Genomic DNA, 19,772 nt, shown 5'->3' on the forward strand with positions numbered 1-19,772 from the left:
TTTTAACCTAGCTTTTCAAGGTAGCATCTTGCAATGTTCATATGCTGAATATTCTCGTTTTATGAAAAGGTCCAGGAGCTTCATAACAAGCTGTCTGATGAGTCCAAAAGAGCTGATAAGCTAGCATTCGAAATGAAGCGACTTGAAGAAAAACATGAGGCTTTAATCAAAGAAAAAGAGGTGAGTCTCTTGAACGAGAGTTTATTTGAACACCTAGTAAAACTTTCTCAAATCCTTTACTTAAGGAGAATCTTCCCAGAAGTAGTGCTACCATAAAAATGAAGTTTATTGCCTTGTGTGTGTGTGTGTATAGACATATGAAACATAAAATATATCTTAATGTGTGTGTCAGTACTATTTCTGATTAATGTTATTTGGTCTTAAAGCAGTGCAATATAACTTGATTCCACCTCTGATCTGTCTTTATAGAGACTGATAGTACAGTGTGACACATTAAAAGAGACCAATGAAGAGCTCCGGTACTCACAGATGCAGCAGGACCACTTGAGTCAAACAGGTGTTGCTTTATCTTCATGAGAGGCTTTTTTGTGTATATTAATGATTACTGGAAGTCTGTTGAATTAAACTTCCCATGCCATTTCAGGTGCATCGAGTGTTAAAAGCCATGAGAATCTTGCTGCTGAAATTCTGCCAGTGGAATATAGGTAAGACACAAGGTTGAGGTTGTTTTGGGATGTTCATACGTGAGGCATAATATTGTCCCTGTGAAAGTGCAGTACTTTTGGCAACAAGACACATTGTATCCCCTTGCTTCCTTTCCTTCTGCATTGCTTGCCTGGACCCCTGTGTAGCTGTTAATTGCACTTTGGGGAAATAATAATGACTTTGAATTCTTCCTTAGAAGCATATCAGATTCCCCTATATAAAGTTAGGCTTGAAACATGCTCTTTGAGGAATTAAACATTTCTTATCTTGCCACTGGCAAACAATAACTTAGTCACAGCATCCAAGGCAGAACACAGAAGGCTAGCTAATATTACTGTTAAAGTTTGGCAGAGTGAAACATAAAGGCACAATAAAATCTGCCTTTGGAGTGACTTAATTTCAAAGCTTTTGTGAGGTTTGAAAGTTGTAAGTTACCTTTTAATAAAAAGTGGCATTGTTAACCCCGACTGTATGCTTAAGCAGAGCTTGTTTTGCTCACTTTTGGCTTAGGGGAGCAAACGGGAACATTACCTTCTACTCTTAGTCACTTTTTTCTTAATTAACAGCGACTTTTCATGTTGTTTTTTGATTCAGAGAAATGTTTATTCGGCTGCAGCATGAAAATAAGATGCTCCTATTAAAACAGGAAGGATCAGAAAATGAACGTATTACAGAGCTCCAGGAACAGCTGGAGCAAAAGCATCGGACAGTGAACGAACTGGAGACTGAGAAAAGGTGATGTGTGCAACAACATCTTCAAATACAGCAAAAAGTGATTTCTGGGCCTTCAGAGTAGCCTTGTGACTTACATCTGTAGTCTAGCAGGAAGCCAGTCCTCCTCTTACTTTTAACAGTATAATTGTTAACAAAGGGAAAGTAGCTTAAATTTGGTGGTGTCAAAAGTGATAAATGTGTTTGTAGCATACTCTGAAGAAACCGTGGCTTACAGGACACTCTTCTTAGCTCTGAATGATTCTTGATGGACCAAGAATGGATGTAAACTCTATTTCTAGAACGCTCAACTATTCATGTTGTAATACTGGGATGTGGTCTGAATTTCTCTAGCAGTTAATGAATGCTGAAAGCAGTTTATGAGGATAGTAGAATTTTGGGTAGTTTTCTCAGAAACTGAAATGATTCTGGGTCTTTCATTATGGGATGTTTAATAAAGCTGCCATGTGTTTATTTCAGCAGAAGTACAAGTCAAACTAAAAGCATTTGAAATCTGTTTCTTTGCTTAAATCCTGCTGGTTAGAGCCTCTGAAAGAATATCATCCAGAAAAATCTCCCTCTTGTGATCTATTTAGATAGGTAATAACTGTCTCTCTTCCTGAAAGGCTAAATGAAGAGCGCATTGGGGAGCTACAGCAGCAGATTGAAGATCTGCAAAAGACTTTACAGGAGCAGGGACCCAAGACTGAAGGAGTAAGTGGAAGTTGACCTTGAAGAAATCTTGCCAGTTTTGTCTAAAATACTTCCAGTAACATGAAATCCTTTGTTTAGATGTGCCTTTCTTTTTCAGTGTGGCTAGTGCTGATAAGTTAGGCAGCAGCATAGTGGTTTGGTTTATTTTAAAGTTAGTTTGAAATGCACTAGTTTATGCAGTAGGAAGTGTAAGCCACCTCTGGGTTACCCAACTCTCCCCTAACTCAAACACATGCTTTTCAAAAGACCTTACATGCAAAGATCTTGACCAATTGAGGCTGCTCCGTGTATTATATATGTCTCTCCTACCAGAAAACTGCTCTTTCAGTTAAGGTGACACAAACTTGCCTCCAGTATATTCTAAGCTGATGAGTTTAGTCTCTCTAGTATGAGAATCCACGAGGCCTCCTCACCACCAACTGCATTTCAGTTGAAAATCTCATGGTTTATTTGATTAGTTCTCCTCAACTTTCTTAAGGAACTGTAACTCTTCTGCCTTCTACTTCACTTTTTAAAATCTTTAGTTTAGTTTTAGTTTAGTATGGTGAGAAGGATAGCTTTAAAGAAGAAACATGCTGGAGGTGGTATCTGTGTGATGCAAAAACCATGAATGCAGTTACAGAAAGGCATGTATTTGGTTTGACTTATTCAGATGTGCTTAGTGTATTTTAACATGGCATGGTATGAAATACTGAGAGAGAACTGAATTTTAACTCTTTCCTTTCACAGTCTAGCAACCTGAAGCAGAAGTTGGAAGCACATATGTAAGTAAGGCACATACATCCAAGGTATCTTATATATGCTAAATAATTTGACTGGTGGAGCATAGAAACTGCCTAAGTCTTTGCAGGGATGGCTTTTTTTTCCCCTAAGCCACTGATTTGGGAATCAAATTGAGTATTAGCTTTCTAGTTTTGTCTAGTCTGATCATTGTGATTTTGTAATACTACCATCCACTTCATTGTCTCTTCATCACCAGTAGTGTTTTAACTGTTATGATTCTACAGCAGCCTGCTAGAACAATCAGTCTTCTTGGACTCAAAGCTTACTTTATTCTTCTGAAATACTTCCATCCTTTCAGCAGAGGTAGTTCCTGATAAGCAGATGCTGGAGGGCTTTTTTGTTCCTTTTCTCTTCTTTGTACTTTTGAGTAAATAAGACTCAATTCATAAGTCACAACTTTTCCTGTTGAAGAACACACACTGCTATTCCTATTTAAACTCAAAAGAATTGCCAGAATTTGAAATAGTTGTTGAAACACTTCAATCATCAAATTTTGGCTTTCAACTCTTAAAACTCTGAATGGAGTTATTTGTGAGCTTAATCCTTAGCCCAGCCATTCATTCGTAGGGAAAAATTGAATGAAGTTCACGATGAGTTGCAGAAGAAAGAGGCTGATCTTGCAGAACTCCAGCCTGATGTCAACCAGAACCGTACGTTGGTTTCTGTGGGTTTGTGGTTTGGGGTGGATTTTAATGTTTTTATATTTCTTCTGATATGATTCCAATAGCCACTGGGCTATGGGATATTTGTCTGGATAAGGCTTTCTGCTGTAGCTTAGCTTAAAACCTGAAGCTAAGGTAGGAGGAGGTTTCTTTTGCATGTGACCATGAGCAGGGGTTCATGTGGGCTTAGTTTTGCAATACTCAGCAAGCTGGGAATTCATGGCCAGGTGACCTTACGGTACAACTGAAACAGAACAACTTGAGAAATTGTATAGGAGCTAGAAAGGTTGTTTGAGGAGTGTTTGAATCAACAGAATGTAGAAGACTTGAAAGGATCATGTCTATTTTTATTTTGAATGTCTTCGTTGATAATCTTTGTAAATAGCCCAGAAGATTGGAGAGCTGGAAGCAGCTTTGCGGAAGAAGGATGAGGATATGAAAGCAATGGAGGAAAGATACAAAATGTACCTTGAGAAAGCCAGAAACGTGAGTGTCGTGTTTCTGAACATATGCATTCCTCCCTCATAAATTGTTAAACAGATGCAATAAGGTGTCCCTCCCTCCTTCCACCTCATGATTAAAATTGGCATTTTTGATCAAATTACCCAAGTGCCATCAGTTAAGTTTATGAGAATGGGGTTTAGGCTAAAGCATGAGATGAGTTAATGATTCCTTTGTACCTTTTTTGATATCTTCTGTTGTACAGTGTAGAGCCTAGTTTTCATCACAATTGCCTGATTAGTGCTCAGTCTGTTTTCACGTTTCTGCTATGAAGCAAATGAGATGCAGAGCTGTTGAGAAAGCTGACTTACAATGCTTTTGTTTTGCCTTGTACAGGTGATAAAAACCTTAGACCCCAAGCTAAATCCAGCATCAGCAGAAATTATGTTGCTCAGAAAACAGATAACGGAGAAAGACAAAAAAATTGAAGCACTAGAGGTAAAGAAAAAATGACATATATTTAATAATAGCTTCTAATATCTTCTTCTATCTGATATTAGACACTCAAGTTACTGTTTCCAAGGGATCCAGTACCCTCAGTGCTACGTTCAGTTAGAAACTGCACAGACCATCACACCTAGAGATTTCTAGTTTGGCTTAATCTTGTATCCTAGTTCTAGCCTGTCAGAGCAGTTTGCTTTTCCACGGTGTTTTTCAATGCACAACTGAAGCACTAATTTAGGTTCTTTCTGAACCCTCTGAAAAGCTGTAAGTGAAATGCTTTGTAAGACGAATAATTGTACTGTGTTACAGTAACTTTCACAGAGCTGCACAGCCTGACTTTTTCCAGTAGTGATGTAGCTCAGTTTGTGTGAGGGACTAGGTATTTGAGCAGTGACTTGTTCAATTTACTAGAGCTCTGATACCACTGATTTCAGGTACTGGAGTTCTTGAAACTAAATAGAAGAGTAGCATCTGTTAATTCAGTAAAATCTACTTGTCTGAAATCCTGAAAGGATTATTGACAGTAGTCCAAGTGGCAAAAAAAGGGGAAATGTTGCGGTTTTACAGCCATGTTGGTGGGACTGGTTAGTTACCTGTGCAAATACAGAATTCCTCCAGACAAGTCAATAGGCTGAAAGGTCTGAGTGTATAAATACCATGGCCTCAGATTTCCTCTACACGTATGTACTAGGTAAGTGTATTGTGTAATAGCAGATAAGAATATTCAGCCCTTGAGCTATGTTCTACTCTTTGACTTTTGGGTGAAAAAATTACTCAGTTACAGCCTAGACTTTCATGCATTTCCTCAACATACCCTTGAAAGTGTGTTTCTAAATTGAACTGCAGCTTGTATAATGCTTGGCCTCGTCTTACAGTAGTCTGTAACTTCTGTCATAGTCATTTGTGGAAGCATCTTTATTTACACTTCTGAGCCTTCTGTTATTTTGCATATTTAATAATTTCTGCTACATGTGTTTCCTTCACTCAGTGGACTTGCAGTGAGTTTATGCAGATTGGTTTTGTGATTGAATTGAGATTGTCTCCTGTGTTGTCTCCTTGCAGGCTGAATACAAACTTGCTAAGTTACGTGATTATGAGGAGAAACTGATTGTAACTGCCTGGTACAACAAGGTGGGTCACGGCTTCAGTTGGTGCTGTCTCCAAAACCAGACAAATGTGACAGTTAAGCCTTACATCGCTGTGTTTTTTTTCCTTTATAGCAGTATTTGAACATTCAGCTAGTCTGTAAAATTATTTTGCTACATGTTTTCTCTGTGTGTGAATGTTATCTCCTGTTCCAAAGCTCAGAAGACTTAACTTGGGATAGGCCATGACTTCCACGTCAGTCACATACTATTTGTTTCCCTCTGGATTTAGCAGGCAACATTCCTGAATATTCATTTGTTGTTGAAGTTTTTGGTCTTGAAACAAAGGGAGGTTTAAAAGGTTTCCAGACTCCTGCTTTAGATCTTCAGTGCTTTTAGCACCATATTTCTGCAGTAAAGCTAGAGCTGTCTTCTCATTGATTAGAATGTTAGATTCTTGGAAAAGAACTGGAGAAAGTTGTTCATATGAAGCAATGTTTAAATAGCTTCTTAAAGAAAGGAAAAATAAATGGCTTACTTCATAAAGGAACAACTTTACAGCAAGCTAAAATGAGCACATTCTATATGAATGTGAATGAAACTCAGTTTCTTCAGCCTTAGTTCATGGCAGCAAGAGGGTGTATAAGAGATACAGTAACTGAAATACTGTGTGCATCCTAAGCTTTGTGTTCAAAACATGCCCAATTTTTTCCTTCTGTTTCTGCTATAGTGTAAATGTTGTTGAATTTATTTGCAGAGCCTCAGTCTTCAGAAGCTGGGTATGGAAGCACGACTGGTTAGCAACGTCTGCGGAGATGGTCCCGGACGCTCCTTCCTGGCTCAACAACGTCATGTCACCAACACCAGAAGGAACCTCACTGTTAAAGTACCAGGTGCAACATCTGATTGAACCACAAGGACCAATAAAGAAAACCTATATGCTAAAGTGTCCTTAAATGTTTATACCTTCCACTCTAACTGCTACTTGGTGGAAGAGAAAGGTGAGAATGGTGGACAACTGCGAATTCAACATCAGAACCTATCAAGAAGTAATTAAGTTGGATCAATGGCCTATCTAGAAGGTAGCACATAGTTTTCCAAGTAGAAGTAGATTTAGTAACTGCAGTATGTATTTACAAGCACATCTTAAAGATTTATATTTGCCTTCAGAATATATTGTAAATATTAAAATTGGCACTATATATTTAAAACTTTATTTAATGGGTTTGGGCTAGAAAGTTCACTTTTGTAATGGGAAGGAAGATGTTATGCAAAAATGTACTTCAGGAAAATGGTACTATTGGACATTTTTCCTGGGCTGTTCTACAAATAAATTTAAAAGATTGGTACCAGGTTTTAAGATAATACTTTTTTTAGAATACAAAGTACAATTTTAAAAGCAAGGAAATACTTGCATTTATAGAAGAAGATAAAAGAGGTGTAGAACCAGTTGACTGGTTATGAAACAGAAGACTGGATTTGTTTTGTCATCTCAAGTGAGAAGCAGGATTACTCAGTTCATTGAAAACAGAACAGATTTAAGTTTGTGAGTATATACATTAAGGAAAGCCTGTCTTTAGGATGTTGAATTCACATAAGCCAAATAAGCTCGTCTTTTCCTGTGTAAGAAAAAAAAGCTGTCATAATTATTCAAATGTCTGGGCTATGTTTTAAAAGTCTGGCATATTGGTAGACTGCATTTGTTTGCAGAAAGGGGGTTAGGTGGGAGGGAACCCCTTATATTTCCAGCTATTTATACAACCCTGTGCATACAAATCCATTTGCCTCTTTCTTTAAATGTAGTTTCACTTCAGGTACTGTGAGCTAACTGTGCTAGGCAGATGAACGAAAGATGGCTTTGCTAGTTGTTGGCAGCAAAGATTGATTGGCAGGGGGAAGAGTGCATAAACACTAATAGTTTTGCAGTGTCTAGATTGAAGATGATCAAATGGGGATTGATATCTGGAACTTGCATGTTGGAGGTTGCTGTCATTCGCAACGTTTGTCCCTTCCTTTAGCTAATGTCTTCTGCTGTGAACAGTGGCGCTCTTAGGAAACTTGCTCATGTCCATTGTTGTACACAAACTGTCTAGAACAAATTAATTGTCCCCACAGTTAAAGAAAATAAAACTACTACAGCCCTTAAAGTAAGTACGCTGAAGTATTTCAGGGTGCTGCAGCAGTCCATGATCTAATGTGAAACTCAACCACGAGTGGAATGAAGGCCTCTCTCTACACCATTAAGGCCATTTTTTACTCGAGAGCAGGTTCAGCTTTGCAGAATTATTTTGCTTTGAATAGTGAACTATGAATATTCATCTATTTTGCTTCCCCCTCAGTATTGCATGTCATTTGTTTTCTTCCTTCCCCAACATCTTCACTTCTTTGTTTGGCATTGCATGCAATGCTCGAGAAAAGGGAAGCGTTCATGTCTCATGCTTGACGTTGCTGCTTGGTTGTGACGGTGGTTTTACAGTGCTGTATACTTTGGTGTTCAACAGAGACTTCCTCTTTCAAAACCTGTGTCTACACAAGGCACTGTGTAAAAGCCAATCTCATGCTACGTGTGGTGTGGGCAGAGAACACGCCAGACAAGCTGCTGCTGGACAGTTTTGTCAGTCAAGTTGTGTTCTGCAGGACTCGGTGCTTCTTTGGACTACCTCTTGGGTTTTGAGGTCTTTTGTGGTACTACTGGGACTTGTATTTTTTAAGATAGAATTGCTTGTTTGATCAGCTAGTGGTGTGGGAGATGGTGGCAAGCAGTGAACAGGAGACTTAGCAAAGATGCTTATGTTTCTAAAGCCTGGTACTTTGGTGTGTTCTCGTGATAAGTGTAACTGTCACTGATGGTGTTGAATGGGTCTCTTAACCTTACAGCATGGAAACTTTCATAGACGTCTTTCAAGTACTCATCTAGTTAGTAGGCTTGATGCATTTGTACTTCTCACAGTAGTAGAGCTGTATCGGTAGTTATATCAGGTGCTGAATAGTGAAAAACGTGGAGCAAATGTCTTTGATGTACACTTCTCAAAACTGCAGACCCTGGGACCAAAAATGACCAAGAACCTCCCTGTCGTTGAATTACAAGTTGTCCTATGACTAATGATGGAAGAACTTAAATACAGAGCTGCAGAGAGGGCTCAGCCTTTTCTGGGGAAAGGGAGTCAGGTATTAGATGAAATGTTACTTCTTTGGGACTTTTCCAAACTGTTAAAAGTTAAGCCTGTATAGGTAAGTGCAGCATTTCTTTGGAATTGAGAACCTGTTGAAGAGCAACTGTTTCATAACTGGTTAAACTGGGGTTACATCCTGGGAAGGAGGAGGTGAGCTGTATTAAAATGTATTTGATGATAAGCCATGGTGTTGTGTTCACTTGAGCTCATCTGGCTGTGCAGAAAGGCTCATTAGAGTGAAGATCATTTGAATGTAAACTTCATTCATGTCCAACAAAAGCAACACTGCCAGTGTTGCTGAGTTCCAGCTCGGCTGTGTCCAGCACGGAGCAGCAGAGCAATGGCAGTATGGCAGTACAATGCTCCTGGGTGCAACATGTTCCACTGCTGGGGCAGGACAAAGAAAGAGGCCACTTGTCTCTGCTGCAGGATGAATTTGTGCCCTGCCCAGACAGCACAGATAGGACCAGATCCAAACTGTGAGATGAAATCTTTGAGTATTGCTGAAGTTACTCAGTGTTATTAGGAGCCTTTAGCCAGTTTCCAGTAAAACGGGTAATGTAAATCCAAAGAAACAAACAGGTGTTCTGATGGACATCTCACTTGTTAATATTGTTTTTTATATAAGCCTAAGAATAACCATCAGGAAGAGAAATGTTTTGTAGCAATAATACAAATTTTGGACTTAGTAGGTTCTTTTCCTCGAGGTGGATCAGGCAGCAGTTTTGAGAAGATTCTTTTGCAGCAACTGTATTATAGTGGATTAAGAAACACTCACTGGGAAGAAAATGTCACCTAACTTGATTCTTTTTTTTGGTTCATTAAACATATATATATATATAGGTATTCTATTTTCTACAGTATACACCTACTTGGAAATAAGAAATATAAGCAATACTGATGTTTTATTTAGGTAGCCATGAGTAGTTTAGGAATTAGAAAATTAAAATAATTGTTTGAAAGCTTGTGATGTCTAGTAAAGTAATTTTCTTAACTTTGTTTTGCTTTTTTCCCTTCCCCTCCCTCTAGTCAAGCTACAGTTAAGGTCTTCAGTGTATCAGTGTCTACATCTTCTGTTTGAAACGAGTGTAAACACTGTGTTGCTTAGAACTTGAAAAATTGCACTACTTTTTAAACTTTTGGGTTTATTTTCCTTTGGAAAGAATTCTTTTATATTCACATAAAGATTTTTAAAATGAATTCCTCGGTGTCTTTATTCCAAGCACTGTTTCGAATGTTCCCTGGCTGATGTGAGCATCCGTATCTCAGTGCAGCATATGAACTGCAGCACGTTGGTGCAGTTACACCATCTGAAATGGCCTGTTACAGGATATGTAACATGTATGTCTGGTGAGTGTACATCTGTTTTGCTGTAACAACAGCAGAGCCTAGTTGTGCTGCCTTTCCCCTCCTCTTTCCAGTTCATTCCTGCTTACAGTTCTGCTCCCACCTGAAGCTCCTTACCTCTGCTCAGTCTGCTGACATTCATCTGAGAGCTGGGGAAGGTAAAAGGACAAAACCAACCACAAATCCAACTGGTGAGTGACTTCAGGAATTGCTTATTGCTACTGCAATGTTAGGCTCCCTGCTTGCTCTCCTCAGCCCCACCTGGGAACACACAGAGGGCAGGAGAAGAATAATCTGCTTTACAGCTAATTGGTGTGCCCAGTTCTCAGCCTTGTTGACAGCTCTCTTATTCCCTGAGCACTAAGCTCAACCAGAAGTGAGGCTGGGAACGTGAGCAGGCAGCTGCTCAGCCCTCCAGAGTAAAGATCAGCAGGAAGGTGTCAGGAGTTTCCTTCAGGGCTCTGTTTCAGATCTGTTCTTACTTTTGCCCAGTGAGCATGAAGTAAATGGCCAGAGACAGAAGAACCATTTTTCCTTCTTTCTGAGACTGGACCTTAAAAGCATTGTCAGACATCGAAGAACAAAAACTGCAAGTGTTTGTTTGGGGGAGAAGGGAAGGGAAGAGGCTCTCAGCTGTGCAGGAAGCCTGAGCTGAGTTGCAGGATGTTCTCAGCCTGTGTGATCTATCACGGGACATGCACCAGCAGCCACCACCACCTTCCTGAGCACAGGAGTGAGCAAGAGGGCAGTGTGCAAGGGGGCCTTTTTTTCCAGGTGCTTGGTGGTGAGAAGCTGTGTTCAAATGCAGACTGCCTGTGCAGAGCCTGCTCTGTGACCCTGTTTACTTACAGCTTTTCTAGTTGCTGCTTAAGGGGTGAGTGCTGCAGCAGGTGGTTTGTATGTTCAGGTGAGGATTGTCCCTGGAGAGGAGGCACAGGAGCACAGCCCCAAGCACAAAGAATGGGAGGAGGTGAGATCACCTGGAAAAAAATGGTTTTGGTGGATGGACGTTTTTAGTGTGAAATGTGCTCTGCTCACAGCACAACTAACCCAGTGGAGACCTAGCGGGGAGGAAGCTTTTGGATATAGCAGCAGCCTAGGAAAGGAAACAGGACTGCTGAGCCAAGGACTGGAAAAAGTCAGATGACACCTGCCAACTGGAAATGCCTTGGGAGTAGTGCTGCACACAACAGAAATTCATCAGTGCCTCCTCTCCTCCAGTTCCCAGTCAATTCCAGGCACACAGTCCCCTTCCAGCCTTCCCCTTCTGCTTCTCCCAAGGAAGGAAAAGATCAAGGAAGTCAAATGAACTTCTTGGTTTTGCTGTGAAAGGAAGATGTGGGAGCCCCATGCCAGGAGCACAGGACATGGGGCACAGCTGAAGGCTACAGTCAGTGCTGGAGAGCACCTGTGTGAGTCCTTACTTGGCAGAACGCTTCATGACAAAAACCTCTGGGTAAGGATTTATTGATGCATGAGAAAGATGTTACAGGGTGGGTTTTTTTAACAGATTATATCTCAAGGATAACAAGATAGGAAAATGTTTGCAATACCTGTATTGATGTTCTAAAACAAGAGCTAGTGGCTCTGCTCTTCCACAGCCACAGCCTATACTCTCCAAATTGTTGCTCATTCTCTTGCCACTGTGAAGTGTGGCCATCCAGCATCAATTTGAGGAAGGCCCCAAGCCCTTCATTCATGGACAGGGCTGTAACCAAGCCTAAGTGGCACATCCCAGGCCACTCTTTACTTATATAATACAGAGTTGGAGGTCTGCTTGTAAAAGAAAAAGAAGAACTGCTTTCAAAGAAACAAACACAGTGCCCAGCTTCTCCCTGCAGCCAGGCTCCGGGGAGCTGTTAGAGCTCCTCTGTGGCATCTCTGCCAGAGGAAGACGTTCACTACCGAGGCACAGCACAGATCTTGTAGGGGTGAGGGGCCAAGGTCATGGACATCCTGAACTGCAGGGTGAGTGTGGTGTCTGGGGGTGGCTGGAAGGTGAATTTTTGGAGCAGAGACACAAAGAAGAGGAAGAGCTCGGAGCGGGCCAGCACCTCTCCCAGGCAGGCGCGCTTCCCTGTGGAGACAACCAGCCCTGGCATCAGCTCTGCTGCCTGCCCACATGCTTCCCCTTAGCAGCATGGTCCAGCTGTCCTACACCCTCCCCAGGAAGAGTTTGCAGCCCAAAGAGCTCCCTAGTAACAGCACTGGTGTTTCAGCATGGGCTGAAATCACCCCGAGGGCACACACCTTGGACCCTGCCCTGCTTGGGTAAGGTGTGCTGGCATGGATGTGCTCATGCTGGCAGAGCTGGGTGGTTTGACCTACAGCAAAGAGAGCTACCAGGGAAGGTGTGGTGCTGGGATGGGAAATAAGGGTGCTAAAAGCAACCTCCCCAGGGAAGCTGATGGCTGAGGTACCCAGTAGTGGGAACAGTGAGGCCTCCAGTGACTTAAGCCTTGGGACAGCAGGAGTAAAGAGTTATGGTCTCGCCTTGGTTTCTAGGGTTTCTAGGGTCTCTGGCATGCTTATGGTCTCTTACTCATCCTCATCTCTCTTCTGTATATGAGAAGAGATGAGAAAGGTCTCTTGAGTGTGGCTGTAGTGCTGCGGTGTGGTTGCGTGGAAGCACAAAAGCACCAGAACCCAGCAAACCTTACCTAGAGAAAATGGCACAAAAGACTCCTTTTTGCAGAACTGACCATCCTTCAGGAAGTGCCCAGGGTTAAAAGTGTTGGGGGTTTCCCACTCCTCCTTGTCAAACATCACAGAGGTTAAATTTGCAACCACAGTTGTGCCCTAAGAGGAGAAAAAGAAAAACACTGTGTTTCCTCTGCTACTGACAGCAAAAGGAGCATTTTTATCTGCCAGTCTCCTCCCCATGAGGAACAGCCGTAGTGAAATTCTGCTGCAGTTAAGTTGTCCAACACTCCTTGGCACGACCCATTTCTCCTACTTCTTGTCTGTTTGGAGGTGCAATGATTATGTACATGCATTTTCCCCTCGTCAGCATCATTTTTATCTGCTGTAATCTCGGGCCAAAGTTCCTGCAGAAGCTGTGTGTGGTGGATCTGTGCCTCGATGATGTGTGTGGGGTGTGTGCTGTCCTGCAGCCCTCTGCAACACTCAGTGTGCTGTATAACGTGGCTTGGGTAGCAAACATAGGTGTTTATGAGGAGCAAACTCTGGACAGGGATGAGACCTTGTGGCTCTGCCCCTCCCCGGGGTGTGGGAGGACTGTGGCCTGACCATTCCTGCCTCAGGAACTGGGATTCCTGCTAAAGTTCCAGCGCTTAGCAACAGGGTTACCTTTGGTATATGGAAGCCATCCAAGACCGTGTCTTTCACTGCCTCTCTTGGCACGTTGAAAGGGATGATGTTGCTTTTCCTCTGCACTTCGTGGATGACAGCGTTGGTGTAGGGCATGTTGTTCCTGTCCTCCAGTGCCGGCAGCCGCCCCTGGCCGATGACCCTGTCGATCTCAGCGTGCACACGGGCTGGGGGGAGAGAGCTGGGATCAGCCCAGGACCAAGGGAGAAGCCCCTTGGAAGCAAGGTGGTTGCTGTGAGAGTGCCTCAAGGACCGACCTGGGACCCCAGCCCCTGTTTGTGGGATCACAGGGCTATTCCCAAAGTTTCCTCTCCAAACAGAGTCTCACAAAGCTGTGAGGACTGAAGGCCAGGAACAGAGACTGACCTTTTGCTAACGTTACCTTGGATTTCTGGATACATGGCCATATAGAGGAGAGCCCAGCGCAGGGTTGTGGAAGTGGTCTCGGTCCCAGCGAACACCAGGTCCATTACACAGGCTGCCAGATGGTTCTCCTGGAAGGTGTCACTGCCATTGTCCTTCACAGAAAGATGTGTTAGTGCTGCTCAAACAGCCAGGGCAGCCCTGGCACCGGGCTGAGCCCAAGTCAGCCCCAAAGCTATGGTCAGAAGCTGCTGGTTCCCTGCACCTCCCACCTGCTGATGCATGACCTGAACCTAATGTCTACCATGGGCTCACAAAAGGCCACACAGACACCTCAAATGGAAGATGTGGCCTTGTTCATAATCTCTCCTGGTCTCTAAGCCCCTCTGAGAAGGGTTTGCTCTGTGTTGCTGACCTTGGCTATCTCCTGCAGGTAGCTATCGATGAAGTCCTGGCTCTCCGAGGGGTTCTGGTTTTCCTTGTGTTTGTCGATCTTCTCGTCTATGAAACTTCTCACACTCCTCCAGTTTTTCATAATGGTGTGGTGGGATCCAGGCAAGAACTTTATGATAGATGGTAAAGCAGCATACAGCTTTGGAGACAAAAAGGAGAAAGGGAAATTGAATAAAAGGCTGTCAAAGCCTTCTGTTTGCAAAGCTTGCAGTGCCACAAGTGCTAAATGGCTGAAGTTGGGGGAATTAGCCGAGCTCAAGGAAGAGCATTACAAGAGATTAATGTTCCTGTTCTGGGGTGACTCATACATTGCTTCCATCCCCACCTTACTATGACTCTATGATTGCAGCAGGCAGGCTGGCAGTCAAAGGGCAGGAAAGGTGATGTTGTAGGAGACAGAGAGAGCGGTAGCAGCATTACACAGCTTGAAAAGGAGGCAGAAAGAAATGACAGGCAGCTCTACCCCATGCAAAGGAAGAGGGAATGTCAGTGATGAGAACACTACATGTTTCTAGGTTGACTCCAGACAGGAAGCTGTGGCCCTGTGCCACTGCATCTCATCTCTGGTGGTGGCAGGGGGGCTGTACCTGGCTCATGATGTTCCCGTGGAGTTCAACTGTCTCGTACACCAGCTGCAGCAGTCTTTGGAAGTCCTTATCGTGGTACTCAAACCGATTGCCAAAGACGAAGCAGCAGATGATGTTTGAAACGGCGTGATTGATTTTCAAGTGTGGGTTGAAAGGATTCCCTGGGGAAGGAAAAGGGAATGGTCAATTCTCTTCCAGCCTTCATAGAAAAGGAGAAGAAAACACAGCTGTCAGGGGTAAAATGTTTGACAAATACGAGTGTACTGAGTGGTCCCTGATGGACAACACTCCCGTGTTGCTGCTCTCCCAGGATGCCTTACCACCCCCACGAGCTGGGCCAGCTTGGCTGGGCAGCCTCAGCAGCCTCAGTTCAAACTGGAGATATTTGTTCACTTTGGAAAACAGGCTCTGCAGAAGAGTGGAAGTCATTTGAATTTGTGGGAAACATCAGTATTTACGCACACCAGAGATCTCCAAGAGAGTAGTAGGCTGAGAGCAGGCTATGAATAGGATCTAAAGCTCCATTCACCAGTCAGTTTGAAGGCAAAATGCTTAAAGAAGAGAGCTGGGATGCTGGCAGGGTGCTGGCATCATTTGCAAGGCAAAGTATCTTTCAATGTGCAATGAATTATGGGTGAAATGATAACGGGCTGTACTGGTTCATGCCTTTAGCACAGCTTCAGAGGGCCGTGGCACTCACCCTGCTCCTCCCCAAAGGCATCCACGAGGTACTGGCACTCCTCCTGGATGCACTCCTCCTGGCCCCTCTTCCCCAGGCCCAAGTTTCGGAGGGTGGTCAAGGTGAACCTCCTGTGCTGCTTCCACAACAGCCCATTGGAGAAGATCAGTCCTGGCAGAAACATACCAGCATGAGCCCAAGGGCCAGCCCTCCAGGGCTCTGCCTCATCCCCAGCTATCTCAGACCTCTGCAGGGTCAATGTTTTGACCTCACACTGTGGCCTGAGGGATAACTCACCCTTCTTATTGAACATATCCCCGCTGAGAGGAGTCTCAGGGCGATCCAGGAAGTTTTCCCCTTGGTTTACAAGAACTTCCTTCACCATCCGTGGCCCATTGATGAAGACATTGGAGATGCCACCTATCTGTATGCTGAAGATGTTCCCATACTTCTCAGCAAGCTGGGTAGAGGGGGAAGTAAAAAAAAAAGGGGTTTCATTGGCAATGAATGTGTCTTTCAAGCCAGGGACAGCAGATGGGTGAAAGTAAGGGAAACTGAGAGTGGGAGGGGAGATGGAGTGTTTGCACAAGTATCTGCTTGACTTTTTTCTTTCCTCTTTCCCCTTTTCCTGAATCACTGATCAGGAGTGGGTATTAATTTACCATAAACTAAGCAGAACTCTCCAAATTTGATGTTTCCGTCCCCTGTTTTTACAGCTTTTGTTTCATTCCCATCCCAAATGCCCTTTCCCAGTCCCTGGTCAGACCTACAGGGCTCTTACAGCCGAGACTGCATTTGTGGTATCGTGTCGTGCCCTTTGCCCAGAGCGTCACTTCACACTTGTCCCCTCTTTATACCTGGGCAAACTGAAATCCACATTGCTGATGCCTGAGGACAAATCTCCTGCCCAACCTGGAGTGGGATCCTTGGAAACCTCCTGGATTTGGGTTAATTCCTTCCTCACACTGCCAAGGTTGTGTAGCCACAATCCCCTCCCTCCCCTTCCTTGCAGTACCCACCACCCCTGTACCTTCTCTACTGTGCTCCAGGGGTTTTTGAAGTTCATCAGGTAGATGTGCCCCACGAAAGGAAGGGAGAAAGGGCTGGGAGGATAGTTCTTGGGCTTTCTCTGCTTCATGTAGTCGGCAATGAGCAGGAAGACTGTGAGGAAGATGAGGAACGTCTGGAAGGAGATGCTGTCCCAGAGGAAGTGCAGCATGGCTGGATGGTGAGGCTCCACGGGAACGTGTTCTGTGGCAGATCAGGTCAGACCGACCTCACAGGACACCCCTGAAACCTCCAGGCACAGGGAAGATGGGCAATGTGCTGGCACAGCTGTGGGCACAAACACAAGACAGCACAGAGATCTGTTTGATTAAATCTCTCCTTGATTAAACTCAACCATTTCCTCTGATCTTGTTAAAGAAACCCCAGACAAACAAACACCCTCTGCTCCCCCCTTTCCACTCCCTCTTCCCACAGCTGCTTTACAAACCCCCAGTGAGCCACAACTGTGTCTAAAGGAGAGGAAGGAGCTCTGTGGGGCTGAGATTAAAGCCCTCTGGGTGTTTCTCCCTGCCCTCCCCATGAGGCTGAGGCTCAGTATGAGCCCCTCTCTGCCCGTGGTGCCCTCACCGTGCTGTTTCTGGGAGACTCCGTGGTGCTGGGAGGCTCCAGCTGCTCCTCACTCCTTCTACTTCCCTTGTTTGCAGAAGCTCATTCACTGGTACAAAGTCTCAGACTGAGTCCTACGTCAGAGGGGACAGCTGAGATAAGGTTAGACACACCTTTCATAAACCATCTGACTCCTGAGTTGAAGGTTGCGTGTGTCAGGGTGACGTGGGCTGAAAAAACGGAGCGGACGCTCAGCTCTGCAGGCTCCAGCCCTTCCGTGGGAGCCGGTAGAAGGCTGTGCTGGATTTTCTCATCTGGGAGTGTTTTTCGGGCAGGGAACTGCTCCTACACAGACACCACGTTATATTTGGATGTGTTTGTGTTCTGTTATGAAAGAAGCAGGGGCACGTGCAGGGGCACGTGGAGCAGCATCTGGCCACTGTGCCAGCAGCTCTGCCATGGCCGCTGCGTGACCTTTACACTTGAGCAACTTGAAAAGTTAAATCACTGTTTTGTTATAGAGCTTAAAGGGGAAAACTTATTTCAGAGGAGAATGTCTTTCTACCTGTGGCATTTCACCACACTTAGTCATGAGCCCGTGGAGATGGCACACGTCCCACTTCACTCACCCGAGACCTTCCACTCCTGCCTTTACAACACAAAGTCATTGCCTTTAAAAATGGGGCTGCTTGGCTTTTCCTTTCCCCCAGACTAATTAAAAATAAAACATAGAAGAAAACAAAGATTACTTCAGTCCTTCATTCTCTCCACGAGTAGGGAAGGAAACTCTCAAGTAACAGAGAAAAACAAGTCTGAAACAGAAGAGGGAAGAGATCAGCATGTGTTTGCTAAACCCGTCCAAGTAGCACCAGTTGTAGCCACAGACCTGAGGTCAGACCTATACCAGGGCCAATAAAAATATGGAGAGAAACCAATGGCTACTCCTGAGTGGCTTTGGAAACGTCACAAGTGAAAAAAAGCCCACAGGTGTTTTATGTTTTCTATTAGAAAGAAAAAACCCTTCAACCACGGGAGCCTGTGACTGCGAAACCTTGATTAAAACCCAATGGGATTAAAGCTCCGAGTTAGAGGATGGCTGGATAACAAAACCCCGGTGTAGCAGGGATGTGGTGTGCAAAGGACTCTCCCATGTGGCACAAATCTGCCACTGCACAGCGATTGCTTTGTAACCAGGCGAAGGAGGTTACTGCCAGAGACGGGAGGCTACAGCCAGTGCAAACGAAACCCGATTTAATCCTCTTTTCACTCTTCAGTATCCTACATGGGTGCCCAGGGAAAAGTCACTTATGAAAGATGAGAAGCAAAAAATAAAGGAGGAAACTCCCTCCCAAATCTTTGCTGTGACTACATTCCAAACAAAAGCACCCTGGAGACAGCACTTGTAAGCACCAATGCTTGGAAATGGAAAACTTCTCTACAAGCTGTGTATTTCATTAACTCTTCCTCCAAAGAGAGCTCACAGAGGGTGCCATGCCCTGAGCCATCTCCCCAGCCCCACGCTGTGCACATGCCCATCGTGCATGGCCACAAACCTGCCAGGAACAGCCCAGAAGTGGTGAGCTCGTGACTTCCCACCGCCAAGCCTCTGTGCAGACGTTTCCTTCCAGAGGGCCAGCGCCGAGCTGCCAGGGGCACGACCCTCCTGACACTGCTGCTTCTCCTTCTCGAGGGTTTCAGTTAAAGCGTCTCTGGGCAGTTATTAAACTAGTCTACGATTTTTTTTCTTCTCTAATGTTTTTTTTTTGTCCCATTTTGTGTTTTTCAAGCTGTGGTGGTTTGACCCTGGCTGGATGCCAGGTGCCCACCGTGCCACTCTATCTCCCCCCTCCTCAGCAAGCCAGGGAGGGGAGAAAATAAGATGGGAGCCTTGTGGGATGAGATAAAAGCAGTTTAATAAAGAAATAGCAAAGCCATGCACGAGAGAAGCAAAACAAAGCCAACCAAGCTCTTCCTCTCTGCCTCCCATTGGCAGTGCTGTCCGGCCCCTTCCCGAGAAGCCAGGCTGCAGCATGTGGAACCGTTGCTTTGGAAGGCAAACATGAATCACAAATGCCTCTCCCTTCCTGCTCCTCTCCCAAAGTTTATATTGCTGAGCTGACGTCATATGGTATGGAATATCTCCTTGGTCAGCCTGGGTCAGCTGTCCTGGCCGTGGTCCCTGCCGGGATCTTGCCCACCCACAGCTACTGGTGAAGGAATGCTGGAGGGACAGCCATGATGCTGCCTGAGCAGCAGCCAAAGCATTGATGTGCTGTCAATACACGTTTTCAGCTACCAACAGAAGGCACAGCACTACAAGGGCTGCTGTGGAAAAACACCATCATCCTAGACCCAATACAATCTCCACCCCTTATTCCATATCATTTGCTTCATGCTCAAACCATCTTAACAACCCATAGACATTCTTATACATTCTCATTACCCAATATCCCCCACTCTTCAACAGGCACCACTCCTGCATTCCATCTTGCATCCAACAGACAAACAACATTCTTGTATCTCCTGTCCTCTCCAGATGTTCACTGGAGCAGGCCACGACTTGGGTCTCATCCATCAAAGCTCACTCTCCACCAGCTCAGCTTCTTCCTGCTACATTACTTCCTACAACACACAACTCACATCACAGATAATTTTCCTCC

General features: G+C 44.4%; 2 protein-coding genes across 2 annotated transcripts in view; one reads left to right on the top strand and one right to left on the bottom strand.

The window, feature by feature from the left end:
- The window catches only part of HOOK1 (hook microtubule tethering protein 1), a 28,505-nt gene extending 18,629 nt beyond the window's left edge, over positions 1 to 9,876 (top strand). Inside the window, exons 12-22 of the mRNA XM_062003861.1 lie at positions 70 to 180; positions 430 to 517; positions 605 to 665; positions 1,261 to 1,401; positions 2,004 to 2,091; positions 2,821 to 2,855; positions 3,442 to 3,524; positions 3,922 to 4,022; positions 4,374 to 4,475; positions 5,544 to 5,612; positions 6,324 to 9,876. Coding sequence (XP_061859845.1) covers positions 70 to 180; positions 430 to 517; positions 605 to 665; positions 1,261 to 1,401; positions 2,004 to 2,091; positions 2,821 to 2,855; positions 3,442 to 3,524; positions 3,922 to 4,022; positions 4,374 to 4,475; positions 5,544 to 5,612; positions 6,324 to 6,476 — 1,032 coding nt within the window. The 3' untranslated portion in view covers positions 6,477 to 9,876. The remainder of the gene's footprint in view (positions 1 to 69; positions 181 to 429; positions 518 to 604; positions 666 to 1,260; positions 1,402 to 2,003; positions 2,092 to 2,820; positions 2,856 to 3,441; positions 3,525 to 3,921; positions 4,023 to 4,373; positions 4,476 to 5,543; positions 5,613 to 6,323) is intronic.
- Positions 9,877 to 11,545: 1,669 nt separating this feature from the next.
- Positions 11,546 to 17,435, bottom strand: LOC104561860 (cytochrome P450 2J2). Its single transcript, XM_010207701.2, has 10 exons — positions 17,134 to 17,435; positions 16,529 to 16,833; positions 15,796 to 15,958; positions 15,520 to 15,669; positions 14,820 to 14,980; positions 14,195 to 14,371; positions 13,799 to 13,934; positions 13,396 to 13,583; positions 12,747 to 12,885; positions 11,546 to 12,163 (listed from the first exon to the last, which is right to left on the bottom strand). The coding sequence occupies exons 2-10, from the start codon at positions 16,715 to 16,717 to the stop codon at positions 11,988 to 11,990; spliced, it is 1,479 nt and encodes a 492-aa protein (XP_010206003.2). The 5' UTR covers positions 16,718 to 16,833; positions 17,134 to 17,435; the 3' UTR covers positions 11,546 to 11,987.
- Positions 17,436 to 19,772: the final 2,337 nt, after the last annotated feature.

This window comes from Colius striatus, chromosome 10 (genome assembly GCF_028858725.1).
Source record: "Colius striatus isolate bColStr4 chromosome 10, bColStr4.1.hap1, whole genome shotgun sequence".
NCBI lineage: Eukaryota > Metazoa > Chordata > Aves > Coliiformes > Coliidae > Colius > Colius striatus.

What these genes read in the sequence shown, in the direction of transcription:
- LOC104561860 (XM_010207701.2), bottom strand. Translation starts at nt 16,717, where the DNA reads ATGCTGCACTTCCTCTGGGACAGCATCTCCTTCCAGACGTTCCTCATC. An exon ending in CCTGGAGCACAGTAGAGAAG is followed by an intron (nt 15,959 to 16,528) that starts GTACAGGGGTGG and finishes CCCTCTACCCAG; the next exon opens with CTTGCTGAGAAGTATGGGAA. An exon ending in TTTTGTGCCATTTTCTCTAG is followed by an intron (nt 12,164 to 12,746) that starts GTAAGGTTTGCT and finishes TTGTCTCCACAG; the next exon opens with GGAAGCGCGCCTGCCTGGGA.